The sequence below is a fragment of the Ambystoma mexicanum genome, chromosome 3q, assembly GCF_040938575.1.
Source record: "Ambystoma mexicanum isolate Mex_15411 chromosome 3q, UKY_AmexF1_1, whole genome shotgun sequence".
Classification (NCBI taxonomy): Eukaryota; Metazoa; Chordata; class Amphibia; order Caudata; family Ambystomatidae; genus Ambystoma; species Ambystoma mexicanum.
Genome location: NC_090926.1, coordinates 464483980 through 464503495, shown reverse-complemented (window position 1 = coordinate 464503495; position 19516 = coordinate 464483980). Strand labels below are relative to the sequence as shown.

The 19516-nt window shown below is 47.3% G+C and overlaps 1 protein-coding gene across 2 annotated transcripts in view; it reads left to right on the top strand.

The window, feature by feature from the left end:
• LOC138582680 (UDP-glucose 6-dehydrogenase-like) overlaps nt 1-18721 on the top strand; it is a 55174-nt gene extending 36453 nt beyond the window's left edge. The window contains exons 9-12 of one of the 2 annotated variants that reach the window (XM_069654218.1): nt 1070-1209; nt 13337-13428; nt 15736-15846; nt 17135-18721. In XM_069654218.1, the coding sequence (XP_069510319.1) occupies nt 1070-1209; nt 13337-13428; nt 15736-15846; nt 17135-17242 (451 nt within the window). In that variant the 3' untranslated portion in view covers nt 17243-18721. The remainder of the gene's footprint in view (nt 1-1069; nt 1210-13336; nt 13429-15735; nt 15847-17134) is intronic. The other variant, XM_069654219.1, reaches the window with a different exon arrangement.
• Nucleotides 18722-19516: the final 795 nt, after the last annotated feature.

Sequence of the window (19516 nt, the reverse complement as noted above, 5' to 3'; positions counted from 1 at the left end):
TAACAAGCCAAGCCAGAGGCCTGACATTACAAAAGCCACACAACAATGAAGAATGTGTTCATATCGTTGGAACACATAGAAGTCAGTCTCATCTAACCTGGGGACAAACTGCACCTGCCTGCACTAGGAAGTGCCAGAGGCAAACGACGCAGCTGCAGTGTACTCCAGCTTCAGCACTTCGTAATTTCCTCCCCAGTAGCATCATCTCCCGTGGGCCTTAGTGTGTCCTGTTTGTCACTGGAACCGTGTTGTCTCCACTGGATCAGTTGCTGCCCATTGACTTTGCCAAGTTGCAAAGGTTGAAGAACCAGCACCAGGAACAAATGCCCTTGCCTTACTGCAGACCCCTACAGTGGACCCCATATCTAACATTGGACCTGTACTTAAGTCTGCAATATAGTGACACGTGAAAGTATTTTAGCTTTTATAATTCCCACCAGAGGACATACTGGGTCAGAGGGAACACACTACTCCTGAATTTCCAGCACTGCCCGGGCCACCAGATGGCATCCATTTCAGGGTATTCTGTGTAGCCCAATGTGCAGTCCCGGGCAATGGGGCCGAGTGTCAACTAATGTGAAGCGAGGCGTACACTCAGGTCTGCCATGGCGGCCTTACTCCTGGTTCCATCATGCAGCAGAAAACGTTAAGCAAGCGTCTCTTTTCCCATTATGGGGACGAAGCTGTTGCAATTCCTATCCGTAAAAATCAGATTCATACAAGGCCACGTCTCCTGTAGGAAAAGCACTCATAACCTGGCCATACACAACGTACCCAGACACTCATGCACCAAAGAGACAGACTATCTCTCTATCTCCCTCTCTATCTCCCTCTCTATCTCCCTCTCTATCTCCCTCTCTATCTCCCTCTCTATCTCCCTCTCTATCTCCCTCTCTATCTCCCTCTCTTTCTCTCTCTCCCTCTCTCTCTCCCTCTCCCTCTCTCTCTATCGACACAGCCGATCCATCAGCGGCCTTTGCTCTGCACCCGCGCACCCACCCATAACCGCCCAATTTTACTTGCATGTCCTAGAATGTCAAGTAACCTAATGAAACTGTTCTGATTGCAGGGAGTCTTCAAGCATTCACATCTGCACATACCTGATGGACGAGGGGGCCCACCTGGCCATCTTTGACCCGAAGGTGAAGAAGGCGCAAGTGATACAGGACCTGTCTCCGTCCAGCATCATGGAGGACGATCCTGAGCGAGGTAAGGCCTTCCGTTCTTATATGTTAACCCCATATTACAGCCAGCAAGTGATATCATCCGGCTAAAACTTGGGACATATTCCTAATCATAACCTATAGAATTGGAGAACATACCAACTTGGCAGCCTGGCACCACTGCCACACAGCATCTTGATTATGCCAACACCATCTATCCGCGAATCCAAGAAAATCCCTGCGCGATTCAGAGGTTTCCAGAATATCATTGCCAGATGGATCACCAAATCCAGAAAATATCAGCAGATCACTCTGAGCCTCAGAAATCCACACTTGCTTATGGAAGATGCCAGAATAGATTCCAAGATGCTAATTCTAGCCATTAGGTGACACTTCTCAGCCGAAATGAAGCAGAAAGGCATGTGGCATCTTCTGACTGCCACCGGAGCACATTTGGCACGAAGAACAGCTCCATACAAGCTCTTACAGCAAGCAAACCATTTCTCACAGACCCTTATTTTGCTTAATTGTTCTACGTATTTCCTGTCTGGCCACTAAAATAATGCCCTGTTTTCTTTCTGAACTGCAAGCGCTCGTTTTTGTTCGGGGTTCTCTTGTAGTGGGGTCTTACCCATAGCTAAGACTAGCAGTCTCCTCTTTGGGAACAAGGTATGCATGCTGACTCTTGTTAAGTAACACGTCTGGGAGCTGAGTGGACACTCAACGTCCAATCAAAATTATGCTTCCTATAGCAGACACCCAATCACTAGTAGGAGGCCGCATACATGTTTCCGGTTTTTCAGTCCGGTGTAGCTTCAAGCAGAGCTCTCAACACACTAAAGCACCCATATCTGCTGCATTGGATCACTGCAACCCTTGCTGGCCGAGACAGGCAGCTGCCAGGAACTCCCGAAACACCCCCCCCCCCCCCCTCCGCGTCCTCCCTTGCAGGGTGCTCACTAGCTGGGGATACAGGGAGGAAGGTAACGTTTCCTGGGCTCGGTTCTTGGTGTTATGGGGAGCATAGCTTCAACATATCAGTATTCGTATCACTGGGGAGTGCAATTGCTTTTACATGACTATAAATTATTTTCTTAGCATTACATCATTTGAAGCTACTTCCTTGGATGGGAAGTTGGGGAAACTGTTAGGAAATGTGTTTTATTTTTTAGGTAGCACAGTCCTCCTCTGTGTTGCCACATGACGAGTGGTCGAAGTGTACGAAAAGAAATAGTGGAACTATGTCACCTGCTGGCCTGCACCCACAAACCCCATCACCACGCCCCTCCCATACACAATCCAATCCCCCAAACACATGCGCCTGCTGTTTAAGGGAACGTTTAGTGGAAGTTTCAACTTCTCCCTCCACTTTCATTTGAAAACGAAACCATTCTGGAACCGTTTGTTTTTAAAATAAAATTATAGGAACAGTAAAACGTGCTTATCAAATGGAACGAGGCGGGGAGTGAAGGTCTGTGAGCCAATTAAACGGTATTTGGGTAGACGTAGCTGCTCTGCCAAAATAAAAGTGGCATTCACCCTTCTATCTGTATCCTGGAGGCCTTTCTGAATCCCCATGGGGTGGCGGGCGTATCCGGCATAGCTCCCTGCCTTCAAATGGATGTGTCGCTGCCTGAGGCTGGTATGGCGCTGATGTTGAGCCAATGACAAAGCATGACATCAGCAAGGGGTTGCCTATGTGCACCAAAGAGAAAGAGAAAGGGAGCGGGAGATGAATGCTGGTGGACCCCACCCACCTGAGATGGTGTTGGGAGATAAAAATGCTTCCTGGTTGTATCAGGTGCAGTATCTGATTGATAGAAATAACCCAAACCATTGTAGAGACAGATATGAGATAACCAGATAATAATAATTTGTGTTCTTATGTAGTACCTAATCCTACATTCTTCTCTTCTAAGTGCTGTAATAACCGTTGTTATCACCCATTTTATGGTACTTGATTGATCTACCTTGGAAGTACGAGCGTCTCTCAGCCCTCCCGCAGCATTCAAACTTGCAAAGCGCAGGCGGCCCCCATGTCAGAGACCTGCCCTTTACTTGTGAGCTAGCCACCAGTTCTCAGTCTGGGAAAGAAAACTGGTTGAGCAATAGTATCGAAGACCTCGACAACCATCTCCAAATCCTCGTGGCGCAGCCGATGCTTCAGGAGACCTTCTTCATTGCTGTAGTTCTACAGGAGATCCTCACGCGAGGCCTCTGTATCCTTAGCAACGCTACATGCAATCGCTGCAGCATTGATGATCCCACCTGAGGTTCTTGGGACACTGACGTGCCTACACGTGGCTCTTTCCAGGCTTTTCGGCGTTCTGAAATATACATCCATGTCTCTTCCTGAAGAGTTGCCAATTTCCTTTCTCCATACCGTTAGACAGTTTGGCTTTCTCTGAGCTCCCTGCTGAGGGTGAGAGCCACTGACCCACAGCGAGGCTACAGGCTTTTCTTTAAGCTTTCCCCCGCTCACCGCTCACCTAGAAGCGGTTGGGGCTGAACATTCAAGATCAACTATCAGGAGGGGGCAGTGTGCTTTCAAGATGCTGTCCAACCCCGTACACCATTTAATAAAGGAATTCCCACACTGATGTTATGAAAGAAAACATTTGTGTTCTGGGACGGTGAGCAAAATAATGCGACGATTATAGGTAAAAAGACTGTTTAGAAAGAGACTTTTTAGAGTCCAGAGTTCAGGGCCAGTTAGGGCTACTGGCAGTGTCCAAGGTCATGGAGGTCCTTTGTGTACCAGGTTTTGCTGGTGATATCCAATGGGAACCACAGGACCTTCAGCCGCGAGTTAATCTGTCGTAGGAGTCGATGGGAGGGATAGACCAGGTTCTGCTTAGCTGAGGGTGTTCCTATGCAGCGGTACTATCCTACGTAGAGGCCCGATGTTGAAATGCCCAGCCCTTTCTGTCCACTGTCCAAACTTGGGAGATAAAGTCAAAAGCGACAGTCTTGTCTCTGGTTGGTCAACAAGGGTTCTAGTGGCTATCCTGGTGGTCTGCCGGTTGCTGGTTGCCTTAAAAGTCACTAATGGAGGTGCTGGACATGGTTGATGGTAGTGCTGATGCTGGGGTACTCTACAGCTTTGTTTGCCAGCAGTGTAGTTCTGGTGATGCATTCTCTGTCTAGCGGTGCACCTCAGAGCCCTATCGCCTTGTGTGCTGCACTGCAGGGTTTTGCTGTGTTTTTGTTCTAAAAGTCCCCTGGGTCTGTCGGTTATCAGTGCTCTGGTTGTCTGGTGCTTATACCTCTTGGTGTCAGGTACATGCAGGGACCAGCAGCAACCTTTCTTCTGAGAACGGGGGATTCTTGGGGCTGGGGGGGGGGGAGGCTGTTTCCCTTTGCTACATGACACTGGCATAGATTTACCAGCAGAACTGTCTTGATAAGATGCAAGCAATCACTCTTTTTTGGGATGCTGTTGTCTTCTAATTCGGATTCGTCCCCAGGTTTAATTTCTACTCCCTCCCGCCTCTCCCTTCTGATTCATCTGCCTGCCAGCACTTCCTGTTCCCACCACGCACGACTGGAACATGTCACGGCTACATTGTCAGGTTCCGTTCCGTCGCACTGTAACCACCGCGAATACGCATCAGAGTTGCCCTACTTCGGTCTCAGTTTAGGACCTCTCAGGGAAAATGTTGGTAAACAAGTGAAGATGAAAGGTGCCGAGGGTACCGTTTAGATTTTTGGACTGCCTCTCCCATGATCCCACACTATGGACTAACCTGGCTACGGCTGATGGGAGTTGTAGTCTAAAACATCTGGAGAGCCAAAGGTTTCAGACCCCTGCTTTGCATAGTAGCAGTGAAATCTGGTGTCCTGCCTTATCCAGTGCATTCTTTTTTCTTAAATCAGTGCCAGTTACCTGGCTGTTTTCCCAACCCTGGCTGCTGAGTAGACGTGGGTGACTGGCCTTGCCGTTGGGCAATGGCAACAGGAATGCCACTTTGCCCTCGTGTGATGTGAATCTGGGGTGAGGGATACGTAGGACATGATGGCGCTGGTCATCCCGAAGTCTACACCGTGGCATAGTCAGTGCGCCAGGTATGATTTTAAAGTGGGAAAATTGTATGCCCTATTTTTTTTTTTTTTTTTAAAGTTGGGAGAACGATTATTTTTTAGGGAGTCAAAAAGTACGTCCCATTCCTAATGGAAGTATTTTTATAAGGGAGTACACATGTTTTAGCTGTAAAACAAAATAGCCTTGTAATAAACATTTCTTTGCACCTAGTTATGATGGACATTACAATGTACATGTTTAGTTCTTTGGATCAGGCAGTAATAATAGTTTCTTTCTGCGGCACTAGGTGTACTACTGGTCCAAGAATATCCATGCAGCTGTGTGGGTGAAAGCAGAGGGACGTGCACCTTTTGTGTTGATTTCCTATTGTTTGTTGAGAGTATTTTTAGACCCCATTTCTCTTTTTTGGGTGTATTCGCCTATTCTTTGGGTGTAAAAGTGATTGATGCATCTGTTATGTGTAGGGCTGAGTGTAGCTCTTCAGGGCACTCCCTGGGCAGGGTCTGAATGTTGGCTTCACTGCTGCTGGGCTCAGACTGGTTGAACTTTGCATGCATCTCTTGCAACATTCTGCTACTTCAATGGGCAAAGGGTAACTGCAATTGCCTCCAGGCCCTGTTAGTGACCCCGAGTCTTGATGGGCTGGGAGCACAGCAGAGGGATTGTAGTGCTATCCTACTGGCAAAACGCCGAGATGATGGGTAATGTGGGCATCCCATGGGCAGAGCATTGGGAGAGGTACAATCCAACAGGATGGGATTGCTCTGGTTTCATTGGGCCTGCCCTGTTGCCTCTCCATAGTGGGTGGCAATTTTGCTCCCTTTCATCCATCATGGATGAGCCGCCACTGGTTCTATTAGTTCTGTGCATGTCACTTGTCAAAATTTTAGAAAGAATCCAGTCTCTTAGAGGTGGGGAGTCACACAGTACTAGCCAATTTTATCAGAGATTTGGTCGAATCCAAATCCATCGCATTTTTCTTTTAAACCATTTGGTTGCAGCTATATGCAGGGTGGAGAACCCCCTCCCTGTAAATCCCCCTTGCCTCCCCCGCCAAAATTACCCTTACCCACACCCCACATATATTTGCGGCCAAATTCGGCTGAAAGAATTCAATGGCGTTGACTTCGACCAAATCTCCTGCAATGAAACCTCCCTATCCCGGTTATACTCCAAAACCCCCGGCCGGCCCATAGAGCCGAGGTTTGCTCAGAAGTACTTTAAGACGAGATAGCTGCACCCTTGAGAAGGGTGGGGGTGCAGATGTATTACTCCAACACCAATCAATAAGGACAACTCAATGGTTTGGCAAAGGGAGTCTGTTTAATGACAAGTACAAAAAACGAGGATTCATGGAAATCAGCAATGATGCGATTGTCCTTATCGCTTCAACTCCAACGAACTTCATACACGTTGTAACATTTATACTCAAAAAGCGTCATAACTGACGTGTAAGACTCAAAAGTTAACATGCAATTCTATTGGTTAGGAAAAGGTAACTTTAATATAGGTGTTATATCTGTATATGGTAACGGAGTGAGGGGATTGGGTAAACACTGTCAGGTGGGCGTCTAAGCCCTTCCTTCAAAAATGACCACTGTAAATGTCACTAAAAGTATGACATCTCATTGGTCCTACTAACTATAGGACCTTAGATTATTTGGCCCCTTTTGATTGGGTTGGCACAAACCCCATGCATATTCTTCCACTTCGCTTAGCAGCACGCAGAATGGTCGGCCAGGTGCGGGGTGCCCCTTAGTTACCCAGCCTTTCTCCAATTATGGTTACAATTGATCATCGCTTCAGCAACTATGTGTCAATTATTTCACTGTGCTTGGCCTCGAAACTGCATCTTCTGTCTGGAAAAGTTCTGATATCTCTGCTTGGGAGGATGCCAAGCGTAGGTGTGAACCCGTGCTGCTTCTCGCTCGGCTGGTCATGTGCTTCCCACACAGTGAATTTGTCTTGTTTCTCTCAATTTGTGTATTTGATTCTTATTTAACTTGCCACCTGCCTACGCCTCCTTACCTGACCTTTCAGAGACAGGCTATTCTGTTCTTAAGTTTCAATTATATGTAGCTACTGTTCACTTCTTTTATTAGTATGACCTTGGCTTCCCTGGCACGAGTTGCTTCTGCCGAGTTTCGATTCAGCTGTCTCTTCTCGTTTTGTTAAATATGAATCTCTGCTCATTCGGCCTTTAGTAATCTGGGTTGATTCTGCTTCATTTGCAAAGTGGAATATACTTATACTAAAGTACTTCGTTTGTGGTAGATGTATGTATAACGGCATTTGCCGCATTAGTCTTCTACTTAGCATAGCAAGCCGCACTGTTTTCTTTGGTTTCTTGCGGTTCCAAGCATATTTACAGGTGTAAACTGGGCATCTATCTTCATTTTGCTTAAAGCTTAATGTTCGTACATTTGGACATCATTCTTTATTTTAGGATCACGATATCCTTACTCATGGTGTTTCGTCTCCTTGTGTCATTCTCGGGTCGTCAATTCTTCTATCTGTGTGTCTGTCCGGGTTATCATGACGTCACCATTCATCTTCCATTAAGACCTTTTTGGTTTCTTCCGGGACAGTACTTGGGCAATCTTCATATTGTCTCATGTGCTGGTAGGGTTTCCTTAATGGATACCTTACTGTCCATGGTTTTATGGGTATCGGTACTTCAATAGGTGTAGCTCTTCTGATAGGCACGGGGCAGAGTCCTACTGCGGCTCTCTGCTGGTTTATTTGCTCGTCATACCTCACATAATTTGGTGTGAACGTTCCTGGTACTTCAAAATGGGTGACTGGAGTGCAGGCTTTATTTGGGATCTCCTCTACACGGTCACACATGCTGACATTCATGGCAGGCAGAAATTTGTTCTCATGTAACAGAGCAGACCAGCTTTCACATGCACCTTTAAGAAGCATGGACAATTGCCACAGGTGTAGCTTTGAAAATGCAGAGGGTTAGTGTGAGGGATTCGACCATCCGCATGGGAAGAGAGCGCTCGCCAGGGCTTTTTTTTGTTTATTTAAAAGAATGAATGATGGCAGATCAACCGCCGAAAATATGTAGGGCCATTCCCGCACACATTTTCCACTCTCACCGCACAGCAGAAACATAGTCTTATACTCTGGGAGGACACAATTTACCAGCGCCGCCCTCCCCTGATATGTGTAGCTGACACCTGACAGCCGTGGGTACATTAAAATCCTTTGGCTGTGGGCAGCCTGATTAGAATTTCAAGGCCCCATGGATTTGCATTGCCATTGTCAAACCTTGCGGGTGGCGGCAAATACTGAAGAATGTTAATTAGCAGGCCTTAGGGAAGGCCTTGGAGCAGGAAGTACAATGGAGACCAGACGCTGACACCTCTTTGTAATACAATGCGTCAACTTGGCGCTAACACCCCTCCTTGGTATGAAAGGGCAGTGACTGTCCTGTCTGGAACCACTCCTTTCAGAGCAGGGAAGTATGTGAATTGTAGGAGATTAAGGTCTGCCTGCAACCCCCTACTTCAAAGGAGGCCCATGTTGTGATCAAGCGCTGCATAGGGCTCAGTTAATTAGGGAGACACTTTGATGTACAGCAGACAGGAAGAAGGGTGGGACTTAGAAGTATGTGTGTCATCCTTCCCCTGTCTGTTGCAAAGCGCCATGGTTCTGACCTGAAGCATCACTGAAGATTGTTGGTGGAGACCCAGGATTGGCTCACTTAAGCCAGGCTTGGCCCACACCAATCTCTGTGCCCCATTTGGCTTTAAAAGAGAGCTGAGCCCCTCACTGATCAGATTGTCTGAAGACTTTGCAAGGAGTAAGAAAAAGGACTCTGTTGTGACTAGTGGAGGTGCCCTTTCCCTCTATGCCCCTGCAAGTCAATGCTACAGTCTGGGGGGGCGAGGGCTCCCGGATTACCGGGAAGGGTATTTCGGGTTGTATACAGGCATAGCGGGATTCCCTTACAGCGGTGCATGGCCTTTGTCACTTTGTGGCGAAATGCTTCTAGGGTAGTACTGGGATTGTAAATGGGAAGAGGCTCTGAAGATTCCCACTACTTTTCTGGCAAACTGCTCAATGATGAGTAGTTAATAAGGCTGCTATTTTGAGTTGGGAAGTCACGTGTTCAATTTCTAGCTGAGGATGTTGCAACATCACGAGATATTGGTTGAATGACTGCATTTCTAGCTGCGAGGCATAAACCCTGGGGGGGTTATGCACTAAGGCGGACACAAAAGGCCCCCACCCAATCGTTTCCAGCCCCTCATCTGCCGCTCTTCTTCCTTTAACTCAATAACGGACTTCAATGTAATTATCCATTTCCAACGCCTGTGCAATGACTGCAGTGATCTTCCCACCTGGGGCCTTATTCCACCCCCCTGCAGCGCCATTACACGTGCTCTGACCCCACTATCCCTAGGCCTTCTAACTTCCAGCTGTTTATTCATTGTAAATGTATAAGGCACCGACCACAATGTGCAGAATGCTTCATGCCACTTCAGATCAAAAAGGGAATGGGGGGGGGGACACAAGGTAAGGGGCAGGTGGGGCATTCAGGTGTGGGGGCAAAGGCAGGAGAATACGAGCTATGTGCAGAGTGTTCTAAGTGCTATAACGAAAGTCCCCATACTGTATTTTCTTATTTAATCTGCACCTGGTCACCTAAAACCTGTACTTTATCTGCGTTTGCTCACCACCAATGCACCTTCAAACTGGGATTTTTATCTCACAGAGCGTAAGCTTGATCTTTCTGGTTCTCTCCCCTACAAGCCACCCGCTACTTCTCTCCCCTGCAGAGCCCCCTCACACGGTCCCTCTATGGCCCTCTCCCTGCCATGCTCCTACTCTTCTTACCACCCCCTACTTCTCTCCCCTGCAGAGCCCCCTCACACGGTCCCTCTATGGCCCTAGGCCTGCCATGCTCCTACTCTTCTTACCACCCCCTACTTCTCTCCCCTGCAGAGCCCCCTCACACGGTCCCTCTATGGCACTCTGCCTGCCATGCTCCTACTCTTCTTACTGTGCTTTTCCTCTTTACCCTCCATGGCCTCCAACCACCCGTTCCTCTCACAATCCTTAATTCTCCCAGCAAATGCCATTTTGGCCACTCCTCTGTCCCGTCCACACTTGATCCAACCTACTCTACCCTGCACATCTTCGTTCATCTACATATCCCTCCTACTCTTAATCTCGAGACTCCGCTCTCTCCTCCAAATCACCTCTTTATATCCTCATCTCTCACCGTGGGTAACTTGAACTCCCACTTCTCCTCTAACATCAGCAAACTCTGCACTACCCTGTCCACCCTTCTATATCTCCCACCGCTTCCTCTCCCTCAACGCCTTTCTTCTCCCCAACGATATCCCACTTCTCCCCCACATCCCTAACCTGATGTATACCCATCCTTCTCTCTGCTCAACTCATGCTCTGCACCAATCCCTGTGCATCTCAAGCTGTCAAGGAACCTGCACCTGTCACCCCGGCTCCCATCTCTGCCCTATTTAACATCTCGCTACTGGCATCTTCCCAGCCCACTGCAAAATGATCAGTCATACCTCTACTAAAAGGCCTACTGCCACCCCCAACAATCCTCCATCCTATAAACCTGTCTCTCCTACCCACCACTCCAAAATTTCTAAGAAGGTTGTCTTCAATCAGATAGTCGGCTGTCTCGAGGCGCACTCGCTATGCCACCCCCTCTATCTGGATTCCAGTCCAAACGTTCCACTGGGACTGCGCTCCCTCACATATCCAACTTCTTAACCACTGCCCACCACTCTCATCTCACCTCCATCCTCATTCTACTAGACCTCTGCGCCGCCTTCAACACTGTGGGTCATCCCTCCCTCCTTCAAACTCTTTCCTCTTATTTATTTTATTTAGTTATTTATTGAACATTTGTATGGTGCCTATACACAAGTGTTTCCAGGCGCCACAAGTTGGGGTGGGGCGGGGCCGAGGAAAGAAAGTGCAACAACAAAAACTGTTATATTGGTCTTGTGACAATCCTACCATGCAAGTGCAGGGGGGTAGAGGGAGAAGTGCAGGAGTGAGGTGCCCAAAGGGAGGGTAGTGGGCAAGTGGTGGGGGTGGCGGGGAAGATGGCAAGTGCCATTGGAAAGAGAGGGGGAAGTTGAGGATGAGTGTGGTGGACAGGGTGGACCAGGTTAGGGCTAGTCCGTGGAAGGGAGCCCGAGGACAAGTTCTGGCGAGGGATGCTGATGGGACTGGTAGGGGGTGGACTGGCCCCTGTATGACTCTGAAAGGACCAGGCCCCAGTCGCAGAGGGAACGTTAGCAAGGGATGGGGAAGAGGACAAAGGGAAAGTCTTGAGAAGTTTCCGGAACTTAAGAAGATCTGGCTAAAGTCTGAGGGGGGCTGGTCATTTAATGGGAAACCTCCTATCTTTCTGAACACTCCTGCATCACAAGTAACTCATCAGCACCTCCCCCACACATCGTTCTGTGGGCATTCCCCAAGGATCAATATTAGGCCCACTCCTCTTTACCCTTTACACCTTCTCCCTGGGTAAACCAATGTCTTCCCGAGGCTTTAACTATTGCCTCATTGCTGATGATACACAGACCTTCTCCTCTCCCTGCTTCACCTGCAGTCTGAGTGCATAAACAACTGCCTAACTGCTCTCGCCACTGGTTGGCTCCATGCACTCTTGCTCAACTCCTCTAAGATGGAATTAATCTTCCTCCCTGCCTCTAATGGTAACCCACTCTCTTCTCCGTCTCCTTTTCCCCTAGACTTCTTTACCCATTGCTCACAACGTTGGGGATCTCTTTGATATCGACCTGAAGCTCTCTCAATTCATCATGGCTGCGGACAGCACAGCCAAGCTGAACCCACCCCTCCCCCCCCAACACAATCTTCTCAAGCGTGTCTCTTCTCTGGTGTTCAGAAAACGTGACTACTTTGTAAGCTTTCTCCTCCGACTTCTTTCTACTCTTTTGCTCCTCTCCACAAAGTTCTCAGTTTTGCAACACACACCCTTTTCAACCTACCCAGATCCTCCGCCACCTCTACCCACCAACACTGCGCGGCAGGGCTCTCCAGGCTAAACTGAATTCTTTAAATTCCTGCGCCTTGTCTTTAAATCCATGCGTAGCTTAACCCACCCACTACCACGTTGATTTCATCCCTTTCTACACCCCTGCCCTGACTTTCCACTCCCCATCCCTCTGCGGCCTAACTCCCCACCCCCTGTGCCTCCTCCAACGTTCACTCCTTTTATTTACCAGCCTGACCCCACTCGAATGTTCTTCCCCCCAACTTCAAAGCCATTCCAAGAGTGGGGTCCTTCATAACAAGACACACTCCACCTACTGGTGTTCAACAGAACCGCTGTTACCCCCCTCACCTTGACACCACCTAACCCACCTCTCGTGCCTTTCTCTCCCAGGACCACCTACATTCAAATTAACTCTTTGTAATGTTGGCCACAGGCGCTTTTATGTCCGTCTTTGTGTTGTACACGTGTCCTGGGCTATGTTCCACACTACCCCTTCCTCCCTCGGTTTGGGCATTCAGTCTAGCAATGCCTATTGTACAGACACCCTACCCAGTGACTGCCTCCACCCTCTAGCTGTCCACTCCGTGGGCCCTTTCCAGTCGGGATGACATCTTCCTGCTTCAGTGAATACAAACACAGCTTGTCAATGTGTGTGGAAAGGTGTCGCCATTCCCCCATAGCTTTTCAATATCTAGGTCATTGTGTTAGATGGCAGCGGCACAGCCATGCAGAGCGTCTAAAAACGAAGCGTCCTTTTAAAGTTGAAGGGCTGCCGTCAATATACACCTACTGGCCACTATGGCAGTGGCAGCTCGGCGTGTTAATGCACCTGTCGCACAGTGTTGGGTATCGTTTAGAAAAGAACGGCTGTCATCCTGTTGCGGGAGATGCAGTCTTTAGTCCTTCAGCGGATGGCATAACAACTGCCATTGAGTCGAGTCATTCACAACTGCACAACTGTATTACCACAAAATAGCATTCATAGTTTACACTTTTTAAATGTTGGTTTTATTGTCAGAAGTTGGGGGGGTGTTTGTGGTTGTTTACATTGGCTATGGTAAGGTGTTGCTGTTGCCAAGGAGCTGCTCTTTAAGTGGTCTGTGTTTTACGTTGCAGTCTCCAGATTGGTCACCGTTTGCACTGACCCGTACACGGCTTGCGAGAACTCTCATGCGATCGTCATCTGCACCGAGTGGGACCTTTTCAAGGTGAGTCTTCAAAGCCGCCATGTGCGCGATCATGTGGTGGCCTGAACTCATTACAGTGTAAGAAAATGACACCGATCTCTCCTAAGGTATATATGAGAGGAGAGGCCTTGAGCGTTCAAGAAAAATAGTGCCGCAAATGGAAGATGATGGTTAACAAACACAGGCAATAACACGCAACAAAGAATTGCTGTCGCCTATTGATTGCTGGGAAACTGTTGCAAAATGACGCACTTTATTGTAACCTGAAATCTTTGCGCAAAGTGTTTAGGATTTCGTGAATAGACTCGTGGCTGTCTTGTCTCTTCAAGAAGTAGGGACAGACAACTGACATGTAGTTGATACTTGAACACCCAAGCCACAGAACACGGACTAGCTGCCACACATCTCCGCAGAGCTCAAGCGCGCGATGCTTCTAGCAGCCTTTCACATTTACCGCACGTTTCCAAAATAATGTGGTTTCACAATTGCATCAAAAGCTTCTTTAGTCATGTATGTGTTTTTCATCACATTGTAGTAGCGGCATGTAGCGCGCACACACCGCGTTCCCTTCTTCGCCCGAGTTTTTTTTTAAAAAAAATATGCAAACACAATCCGGACAGCTTAAAACACACTTTTTTCCCGCCACGTTGTAATTTCATATTTGTCTATGCACATGTCCTCTGCCGCCTGTCTGAAATGTTGTAACAAAGACATTTGAAGTTAAAACAAAGTATTCCCTTCATCGTTCTCCGGCTCTTTATTATTCAAGAAATAATATGACGACCTTCATAGGGCACAAAAATATATTGCTAGTTCTACCTGTGACCACTAGATGCCGCCCGAGGACCATCCAAGAAAATGGTCAGATAACGTGTGCGACCTCACTGATGCCTTTAGCTCTCAGCTTTCCCTTTGAAAAGAAAGTTTCTCTTTTCTAGAGGCAGAGATCGACAGCTGGAATATACGGATCCAGTGATACTTCAATACCTAAACCACAAACTGACGAGGCGCGCATTTCCAAGTAGCTCCGGTGTTTGATGGTTCTAGCACCTTTGACATTAACACACATTTGCAAACGAATGCGATTTCCACAGCACGGAGTGGTCTCAACACCTTATTGAGTCGTGTGTATGTTTTTCATCACATGCAGGTACATTTATGGCGGTGTGTTTCCTTCTTCATTTGACTTTAAATGTCCAAACCAACCCACGGCATTTGGAAATCACTATCCTCTCTAAGTTACTATTTCATATCTGTCTGTGCACATGGCCTGGATCACGTGTATCACATTTTTTTTAACACCCCAGATATTTTAAATGAAAATGCAATTATTCTGTTCATTATTGTCCACCTCGTAATCCCGACTCACAGTCGTCCTCTTTCAGTTAGAACATGATATATATTGTTCCATACATAACCGCAAGATGTCGCCCGATGCCGATAAAAGAAATGTTCAGAAGGGCTCTTCTTTCCCCAGCACTGCACTGGGCGCGGTTTTGTAGTTTATCGGTAGAATCTACGCCACTAGTTTGGGAGGAATTTTCGAACTCACAATACATACCAGGAACTTTGCATCATATTAGCACCAGGGCAAAGTTTTCCATAGTGTAAAAAACATTTGCACCATGATAAGTGCAATTTTTCATGGTATAAGCATTAGGGAAAAACATGCACTTTCAATGCTATTCCGTTTCAGGGAAACATTTGCCTTGGTCAAAAAGTGCATGTTTTTTGCACTAGCGCGATTTTTGCACTATGCTTATACAATGACAAATTGCACTTGTCACGGTGCTAATGTTTTCTCATATGGCCTCAATGTTTTTTTTCCACTAGGACAACTTTGCCCTGCTGCTAATAGGGTGCAATTTTGCAATTGCACAGGTGCAAAGTTTGTCATCTGCCTGCAGAAACACTTGCGTTATAATTTGAAGCCCATATGAAATCGAGTCAGAAGTCAACAATAGCAAGTTGAAAGGAGCAGTCTGGCAACAGCATCCTTCCCTATTTCACAGTTGTGGTTTTCAAGATTCTGATCACTGCCCGCTTTTGCGGTAGCTGGGAGCTAATACTGCTCTTTCCTCCTCTCTCATGTGAAGTATGTGTAACTTCCTCCTCCAGGAGTATGGAATATCAGAAGGAGCTATATTAAAAAGTCTTAATAAATCTAAAACCTCTCCATATGGTCATAAACGACAGAACATGAAAGGCAAAATGGCCGAAGCTCCGACTTGTCTATTTCTATGGCATATGCGCATTGATTACTGGCTTTGGAGTGGCTAATGCTCTGTTGGATTTTCGTATGGTTTTTATTTTCTGATTTGTCCCCAGGATCTGGACTATGGCAGGATCTATAATCAGATGCTGAAGCCGGCATTCATCTTCGACGGCCGGCGGATCCTGGACAGCCTTCATGACCAACTGCAGCGCTTCGGCTTCCAGGCACGTTCCAATGGCTTTCTTTCTCTCCTTCAAGTGTGTGTGGGGTGCGGGGAGAGGAGAGGTGGAAGCAGTCTGGATAAAAGTCACATTATGGGCATGTGGTCTGTCCGAAGAGTTGTGAATCTCTTCATTTGCTTGCGTGAAGGATGGAAACGCCAGTGGGGCGGAGCACGCAAGTTCCCTGATCCATGCGTAAGAAAGCCTTCCAGTCCTGTTTATTTCTTGGAATCCTGGGTATAAAATTCTATTTTTTCCATTTTAAAATTAGGGCTTTCAAGAATATAATGGGAGTGGATGTCTTTCTCACAAATGGAATTGGGAGATGTTAGAGCTCTGATGTGGTCATTTAAACATCGAGGGATCGAACCTGCTCACAGACTCTCCAGAGACCATCATCAGTTTTGTTCTGTATGTTCAGAGTGTGTCAGCGTAGTTGAGGCATAATTCTGACCTTTATCAAGAAAAGGGCAGCAGCATCAATTCTGCATCTCATAGACCCTGGGACCCATGCTGTGCTCTGCTTCTTTTCCATAAAGCTTGAATGTTTGTCAATTCCCTTCTTTCCCCATAAGTTTGGTTTGTCGATTCATCACTCGTTTGTAGCTTTACTAGGGGTAACTGTTAGCTCAGGAGGAGCGGGGGCAACTGGGACATGGATGAGGAGTAATGTTAATCTGCAATCCCTTCCTGAGCTTCTGATGTTATGTTTCTTTATACTGTGCACTGCTACTGCCCTAGGGCAGTCGCCAGGGGCTCATGTGGCTCTGCAACAGAAGAGAGAGCGGGGTATGTTAGCGAGGATAGGATAGATTCATAAGCAGGAGGCGCTGGCGTCTGTGTCCGTCGTGTTGCGTGTTGATTCGAATCGAGAGACCCCGCCTGTTGTAACCGTATGGGTAGGACTCAATGCCTTGGATGTGTGCTGGTGTTTGTGTTGGGCTTGTGAGTCACATGAGGTTGGAGTGGGGATGTTGTGTCTACTGGTTAGTTCTATTTATAAGGGGGCCCAGAGTCGCTGATGACTGTTAGGTGTTTTGTTGGTGTTCCTATGTGTAGTGTTGGTGGATTAATGGACTATGTGCAAGGGTGTGCTCCTCTATGGTTACTTCCAGAGTCTCAGAGGAGTTTGTTGAGTATGAGGATCAGATTAGTTCTCGGTGTGTCTATATGCAGTGTGGCTGGCTCCTAGTCGTGTGTAGTGACGATGGTTATGTTGGAGGAGCAAGAGGGGGGGGATTGGTTATGATGCAAGTCCCATGGTAACAGTCTGCTGCTTCCTTTCATGCAGGTGGAGACAATTGGTAAGAAAGTGCATAAGAGTATGCTGTTCACAGCCAACAAGGAGGTTTTGAAGCAGGAACCACAAGCACAACCTCCCAAGAAAGTGAAAATGTAAACACCCGGCGGCCATTTTGGAAAAGCCATTGTACAGAATCTCCGCATTTCGCAAATGGGGATGGGACTGCCTCTGAATGTGCCGGTACAATATTGAAGGTGGCAGCAGATGAATACACTTTTCAATGTCACAGCACAGTGCCTGCTCAACTTCACACACTTCTTCATTCCTGCCACGTTGCGTCAAAAATCCTGCAGCAAACTGGTAGACGCAAACAGTACGGCTTGCAAGTGAATATCTGGTTCAAATAAGCCACACTTGATTTTGTACTGACTAGCGAAAGTGCTAAAAACTAAATAACTGTGAAAAACTCTTCATCAAAAGAGCTGTGAACATATAAGTCGGTAATGCCGGTGCACCATCGGAACATGAAGTTTGGGCATCTAGTCAATATCTTCAAATGGAACTCCAACAATATCTTACAGCAGTAGTGTCGGCATGCTGTCTTCACGCAAACATACTAACATGGAAAGAATGCAGCAACCCCAGCGACAGACATGTGTCCCCGAATATGCCAGGACGGAAGCCAAAATGTTAAATTGCTCACTCCCGCAATGGGTGGCAAATGCCTTTTTCAAGGCTCTACAAATTGTTACGCATGTCCAGATTGTGATACATACACTGTGCGTTGAGATTGTTGCAGTATTGCAGTGTTGACACTGGTTTTGAGGATATGCCTGTTTCATCACTTGTGAGACAGACCCACAATTTGCTGGCAGACAATGACCAATGCGCTCATCCAGGATGCATTTCCCGGCCTGCACTTCACTTAGCAAGAATATGCGGTCTCCATCTTTATCCTTGTTTGAAGTGGGAACAAAAATAAGTTACACTTTTGGTACCATTCCCAGTGGGGAAATTCTTATGCTGCCATGCTGCGTCTACCCCTGGCGCGGTCTCCTACGGTGTGTTATTACCTCCTTAGACTGCTCCCCTGTGCCTTCCTCAGGCCTGAGCTATTTATTTCATCTCACAAGTATGCCCCATGCCGGGCCTACCCTCTAACACAAAACCATGTTGTCCTGTTTCTCCTGGCACCCAGTCACTGAGTGGGACCTCACTTTAAGGGTACTCTTTATGTGCACACATTTCTTTTAGAAAGTCTTCCTTGTACTGTTGTGTATTTGCTATAAGAGTTGCTGGACCCTATCGGGCTCCTCGCACTGCCTTTCCTCAATTATACACATGTTTACTCAATTGAAATGCTCTTGAGGGGCTCGGGGTCACTCTGCCCCTGAGGGGAGGGAGGTTCCGCGGGGCAGCCTGTGTAGATGAAATGTGTTTGTGTAGGATCAGGAAAAGGGGCTGCCCCGTGGCCAATTCTTAGGAAAATACTGCGTGAAACAGTGCCTTGTGCCCTCACTTCATGTTTACACTTCGAATGTAAAGCATTTTAGTGCATATACTGTTGTCAAATTGCGAGATGTCTTAAGTTGGCAGCGTGAGAATTCCCACTGTTAATAAATACGAAAAAAGTCACTGGTGATTTTCTTTATCTGGTGTCTCCAAAGACATAATCAAAAATGTAGGGGTGGGAACACATGTCACATAGGATGCGTCCTGCATGGCAACGAACCTTTGGGTCCCTTGATCTCTGCTAGTGTGACACACACAAAGAAGGCTTTATTTGTGGACCATAACATGTCCTTGACATTTATTTTATTGTATTGCTTGTAGTGCGAAACTAGCTCATAACAATCGACATTGTGCACAACGAGCTGCATGCCTGTCTCAAAAACACGTGCTTCAAGCAGGTGAAGGTATCGCATGGTTTCTTTTGTTGAGTACCTTTAGGTGTGCAAAGTACGGTTGAAAAACCCTGGGGATACCTTTGATATGTTAAGTTGATTTGTACCATGCACCGCTGCCATTTTCATGGTCTCCAGGCGTTCATGTGGATCTGTAAGTAGGGTGGCCAACTGACCCGGATTTCGCGGGTTTGTCCCGCAATTAGGGACTCCGTCCCGCGGTTTGCAGAGTGGCTATGCGGGACGCAGGTTGTCCCGACTTTTCTCGGGACAACCTGCCTCCAGCACAGCCACTATGCAAACTGAAGTGGCCTCTTACACAGCACGGCGCTGCCGCCTGCTGTTTTCTTTCTCTGGGTGGCTCTGCGGCCACGGCTCCTTTTGAGCCTTCAGGTTGAGCTGCTGGCGCTCTCACACCTGTCTTCATTCCAATGCTAACGCTGGTTTCTGGGGTCGTGATGGTCATGTCTGCAGTTAAAAAAAGTGACCATCACTTCCCAAAGACAAACCATTTGCATTGCAATTA